Source organism: Phoca vitulina, unplaced genomic scaffold (genome assembly GCF_004348235.1).
Source record: "Phoca vitulina isolate PV1807 unplaced genomic scaffold, GSC_HSeal_1.0 scaffold1867, whole genome shotgun sequence".
Classification (NCBI taxonomy): domain Eukaryota; kingdom Metazoa; phylum Chordata; class Mammalia; order Carnivora; family Phocidae; genus Phoca; species Phoca vitulina.
Genome location: NW_022591554.1, coordinates 1 through 6,260, shown reverse-complemented (window position 1 = coordinate 6,260; position 6,260 = coordinate 1). Strand labels below are relative to the sequence as shown.

Sequence of the window (6,260 nt, the reverse complement as noted above, 5' to 3'; positions counted from 1 at the left end):
AATTGTCAACGTCTAGTGCGTTGGGGTCCCTGGGTAAGGGTCGCGAAATCACCAGGACACAGGGGATGCAGAGCAAAGGCAGCACTTGCAACTGCATACTGCCGTTTATTTCTTGACATCTTATATACTCTTTACAATCAAAATCTATTGTTACTGATTAACAATGTAAGCATGAAGATATCCCGATACTTCTTTACGCAAGGGAGGACAAAAACAAATCAACTCCAGTTGCACCGTAAATCTCATTTTCTGATTAACCATTGTGCAAGGATACTTCGTGACCCATTCCCCGAAACTACATAAAGATAGAATCAAGTTCTATGCAGGAATCCTGAGACCGGACAACACCCCACATAAGCAGGATGTTATCTGATCACTACACCCCCGCACACGGAGCCATTCTCTCTGGTGGGCGTTACAAGGAACAATGTGCTCAAAACATCATGAGCCATTTCTCAGCTGACCGGATGCCTGCGGCATAGGCACACAACAAGGCGAGGGAGACTTTTCCCCCTCTCAGACCTGGGCGTTCCCGACCTTACCCTGCGTGCACCACAGCGCACAAACAATCACGGCCACAGAGGGCTCACATACCTGTATTAGCCTCAAGAAATATGATATATGAAATTAATTTTTTATTATCAAGGCTACTTCCAAAATACATGATCAATATACATAGTTTTCATGGAGACTTAAGGAGTGACAATTACGTCTGTACATATTTAGATATGAAGTTAAACTATCACGCTTCTGTAAATTTTAATGTAAATATAGTGGTTTTAGCCTTCAGGAAACTTAGTTTGCATTTGCCTAAACATGAAGAAAAAGAAACCTTGTTTAACATTGAAAAAACTGTGTTCTTTATTTTGAAATTTTGGACTAAATGCAAGATAATCCTTTTCATGTTATAAATATGGAAATTCCTACAAATGTTTAAAATTGATACCACTGCCATTCTTAAACTTGAGCGACCAGAAACTATCCAAAAATTGGTCTGTATTTGCTTTTGGTTTTCTAATCAAGCCATTTTCAAAGAGAGATGCCTAATTAAAACCTAAAAATGACACTACTTTTGAGCTACTCATGGCTCATATTCTTGAACAACAACAAAAAGACAGCTAAAGACTCCTCTCTAATGCATGAGAAACTAATCAAACACAAGCACTGTTAAAAGCTAATGATTTTTCAAAATGCTTTAACCTTTAGAATGCCAGTAATTTTCTCCGTTATAGATATATGACTCTGGTGGCAATAAAATAAAATAGAAACAAATCAATTCAAGTAATCTATTTGAAAATTATAAATGAACATGACTGACTCCAGGACTCATAAAAATTAGATATTAATTCTTCTTGAGGAATACAAGTGAAGGTACTACTCTAGGTGACATCCCCAGATGGAAGAGTGTAGATTTAAAAAAATGAATATTACTGGCATTTTAAGGCAAATTAAATTTATCAAGTTATTTTCATACTATTATCCCTTTAAGATCTTTGATAGTAGGATGTCCAGATAAAATCCCCACTGTAATTTTGGATTACACCCAGTAGAGTATAAGTACCTCTTAGCTTATAAAGCTTAGGAAGAAACTCTGACCCATGGTATTTTTTATATCGTTTATTTAACCCCAAGTATTTTTAAAAATTGCTATCATGCTACTTTCACCAGTCTTGGCTGATGTTCTTTTGGGGGATGCTACACTGGCCCATTGTTTAAAACAACACATATAATCTAGCAAGGCACATGTCAACAGGGCTTTAAGTTGAAGCCAAACCTGGAAAATATTTTTCCAACAATCTTGTCTCCATCCTTTCAGTAAGAGGTGGAACTCTTGAAAGCATGATGGGAAAACTGCATCAAGTGGAATGCTGGGTCCTGTAAAGGTCCTACGACTCTCAGATTCTGTGAATGGAATGGATGGGTAAAATTAGTACAGCCTTCAGGTAGTAGCTGTAGGTGCTAAAGCCTCTGATGACCTCCTTCACTGAGCTTCCTATAGAGTCCAGCCTCTGCCAACCTCAGGGCAGCCGGGACCTGGCCTTGTTAGTGGTAGCCACAGAGAGCTGTTAGGCTCAGCTGATCATCACTGGGTGAGGAGGTGTCAGGATCACTGTAGATCTGAGTCAGGGCTAAACTCAGGATTTCTTTCTTTTCTTTGTAAAACCGCAGTTCTTGTCCCGCTTTCCTGGCTTCCTCCAACTCCCTCAGGGCCATCCGTAGCTCTTGAGAGAGGATTCCTGGTGACTCCTTCTCCTTCATGATCCAGTCCAGGGCCATGTGACTGCGCATCTTTTCATCTAGGGAATACTGGGAATAGTAGGAGATGACTTCCTGGGAGCCAAGAGACAAAGTCCAGAGTGTCAGTGAAGAGCAACAAAGGCACCTGTGTTCATGGCCTTCCAAAACCTCATTTCCTTTGTCTCTGACACCCCCCACATCCACATCCATAGGGGTTTTGCCAACAACTGAACCTCTCTGATGTTCACAAATGGAAGCCAAATCTCGAGATATACTTCTTAAAGCAAATGAAGGACTAAGCTGGTCGGGCAAAGCAGGGTCACTTCAGGTTGTGTCAAAACACTACCACCAAGAATGACTCAATAATGTTCACAAACAGAACTCTGACCTTGCTAGAAAATGTCTTCCTTTGAAAATGCATCCCTTTATGCATGAATATTACTGCCTCCTTGATTCCTTGAGCTCTTCTGCCCAGCATTATCTCCTTCAGCAAGGGTGAGAGACAGAAACAATTATATGGAAGGATTAGGGCAGAATTGGGTTTGGTCACACCCATTGCAGAGAGCAGGAGGCTTAGAAACCAGGAGAGTCAACTTCCTAACTGCTGTGTTGTTAGCATAAGGAAGATAGATGGCAGTCCAAATGGCTCACAGAAACTACAGAAAGAACTTTAAGATTGTACTGTGGATTGTAGGCATTATCATTATTGATATCATAATGGTACCTTCATTCATGTACATTGTCTCTTCTGTAAATAATTCGAAATTAATCACTGTCAATTCTCATGTGAAAAATTTGCCAATACACTGTAACATCATGTACAGGTTTGATGGATACACTTTAAGAAGATCTTGTAGAGTGGATGCATTGCTTATTTTTATTTTCAAGAACATATGGTATTTATTTATGACCTTAACAAATTAAAAACAACCATGGAAAAGTGTTTATAACCAACCCAGTGAATTTCAAAGGCCTTTTATAAAATCAAAGGAAAAGAAAAAAATAGCCGTAGCCATTGTCAACTACTCATTTCTTTTCCATCTTTGACATTTTGAAAGCCAGACTTTCTAACCAAAGAACAACTAAAAACTCCTGGGCTGCAGTGCATGGAAAACTCTTATATCCACCCACATCTAGCTGACTGGTAGAGGCTTTATTCCTCATACAAATTCCTGTTAGCAAATTCTCAAAAATAAACGGCCATCTTTCAAAGTCTACTGGTGCAAAAAGGAAGGATGACTCTTGGAGGATAGAAGGTGAAAACTGTTAAAGACACTGGAGGGAATTTGCTTTTGCTATTAAGAAAAGGGGGAACGGTGCTTCTCATAGGTAAGAAAGAAATAGACCTCATTTCCAAAAAATAAAGAGGAAACTTCCAACCCCCAAAATTGAGGTGATTGAATACCAGCTTGCCCAAATTTATAATCATTTCTGTTGTCCTCTGGGGACTTTTGGTGGGGCTGAGAAAAATCCTCCTGCTACAACCAACTTTACCACTCTTCAGTGAGGAGGTTCAGAAGCAGTGCATTCTCAAATTTCTTTCTGCACTGGAGAGTAGAAGAGGGCACAAATTCTAAGGCAGGGCAGGTGCATAGGGAGATTCAGCATTTGTCTTAGAAACCAAGTCTGTTTTAATGATCCCTCCATTTTGGCATTTAGTACAGGTATCTAAATCAGTCCTATGTGCAGGCAATGTTCTCCTTAGTGTGCATATTTGATCAGTCCCTGACTCAAGTGGACTGTTATATATATTTTTTCATATATCCTCTGCTCTTAATAGATAAAGTACCAGATTTAAACAGAGAAAAATCCAAATAAAGGAAATCTAGGAAGATGACAAGCCATCTGTTCAGTTCATACGACACAAACCCATTATTGACTGGAAAATCTCACCTGTCGGGAACACTTTGTTTCACGTAGGGCTTTTAGGCTTCCATTCCAGTGCAATAGTTGGAAAATGGTCATCAGCTCCTACAAAACCCAAACATCTGTCATTACTCGCAGAGCAGAAGTGTGAAAGCTGGGTAGGGCATAACTCTGATCCCCAACTATCTCAGGGAAATAGAATATACACTATCATCGGAACACTTTGAGACTTTTCAAACACCAGAGTCCCCAAGCTTCTGGAGCATTCTTCCTTCCCTCCTCTGTTATATACATATTTGCACAATAAAATGACTAAGTAGTTGACAAATATCTTTCAACATTAAAAGTACATATGCTTGGGGTGCCTGGGTGGCTCAGTTAGTTAAGTGTTGTACTCTTGATTTTGGCTCAGGTCTTGATCTCAGGGTTGTGAGATTGAGCTCTGCATTGGGCTTGCACTGGGCATGGATCCTGCTTAAGATTCTCTCTCTTCCTTCTTTTCCTCTAACTCCCCCCACCACTCTCCAAAAAAAAAATTAATAAATAAATAAAAAGTAAAATAATACCAATACATATGCTCTAACAATTCTACACCCAAGAGGTTATCTAAAAATATCAGCACATCTCAGAATAATGTATAGGTAAAGTTATTCATTGTACTGTTTTTTTTTTTTTTTTAATTGCCTGAGGCTGGAAATATTTTAAATGCTTATTTTTATTTTTTAAGGATTTATTTATTTAAATAGAAAATCCTCCACTGTAATCCTCTTTAACACAGTATGTCACTGAGAACAAGATACAGAAAAGGAAAAATAGTAATAATCTACTTTGCTTTTCAACCTGGCTTTTATTGGGTCCGGAATTATAAATGTTTAAGTGATGTACTGACAGGTATTGACTGATGTACCTTATGTCTTAGCTGACATTGATTTGCTATAAATGAGCATCAAAGGGCTCGGCAATGGCAAAGATTCTGATTTTTGTTGCTTTTGCTGTAGGTTCCATGCCATTCCAGGAAGAGTGGGCAGTTTTGACCGGCTGGGGAAAAACTGCCTTTGGCCAAGGGAGAATCTCTGCTTTTAGTTTACAGAATGGTGCAATTTTCTGATTGTAAGGTGGAAAATAAATTTACTATTTTCCCAGCTGATTCCAGTTCCTGCATCTAATTAGATGATGTCAACTTGAGGTGCACTTTGTCAAAGTCTGCAAATGCTAGCAAAGATATACCTGCCTTTAAATACACCCAACATGGGAAATTATGGCCTTTTGAAATGATAAAGACTAATGACTTTATGAAAAAATTACTTTAAATAGAAAGTTTCCTTAATTTTAAAATTTATTCAACTTACAAATATTAATTCTAATTCCTTTTTGGGATTATAAGGGAATACAGTTTTATTCTAGGTGACATTTAGCCTCATTATGGGGAGGAATATGACATTTGTTAAAATAATATTTTAAAATTAAATTTATCTAATATTATATAGTATTACCTTTCCATATTAGAGTAGGGCAGATATGAAGCTAAACTCTCCCCTGGTATGAGAAATTGTCAACGTCTAGTGCGTTGGGGTCCCTGGGTAAGGGTCGCGAAATCACCAGGACACAGGGGATGCAGAGCAAAGGCAGCACTTGCAACTGCATACTGCCGTTTATTTCTTGACATCTTATATACTCTTTACAATCAAAATCTATTGTTACTGATTAACAATGTAAGCATGAAGATATCCCGATACTTCTTTACGCAAGGGAGGACAAAAACAAATCAACTCCAGTTGCACCGTAAATCTCATTTTCTGATTAACCATTGTGCAAGGATACTTCGTGACCCATTCCCCGAAACTACATAAAGATAGAATCAAGTTCTATGCAGGAATCCTGAGACCGGACAACACCCCACATAAGCAGGATGTTATCTGATCACTACACCCCCGCACACGGAGCCATTCTCTCTGGTGGGCGTTACAAGGAACAATGTGCTCAAAACATCATGAGCCATTTCTCAGCTGACCGGATGCCTGCGGCATAGGCACACAACAAGGCGAGGGAGACTTTTCCCCCTCTCAGACCTGGGCGTTCCCGACCTTACCCTGCGTGCACCACAGCGCACAAACAATCACGGCCACAGAGGGCTCACATACCTGTATTAGCCTCAA

General features: G+C 39.2%; 1 protein-coding gene across 1 annotated transcript; it reads right to left on the bottom strand.

The window, feature by feature from the left end:
* Nucleotides 1-686: 686 nt before the first annotated feature.
* LOC116629631 (protein limb expression 1 homolog) lies at nt 687-4,209 on the bottom strand (the record flags this gene model as incomplete). Its single annotated transcript, XM_032399877.1, has 2 exons — nt 687-2,331; nt 4,132-4,209. Coding segments are annotated over 2 exons (366 nt in total), but the record flags the coding sequence as incomplete, so codon positions are not given.
* Between the last annotated feature and the right edge of the window lie 2,051 nt (nt 4,210-6,260).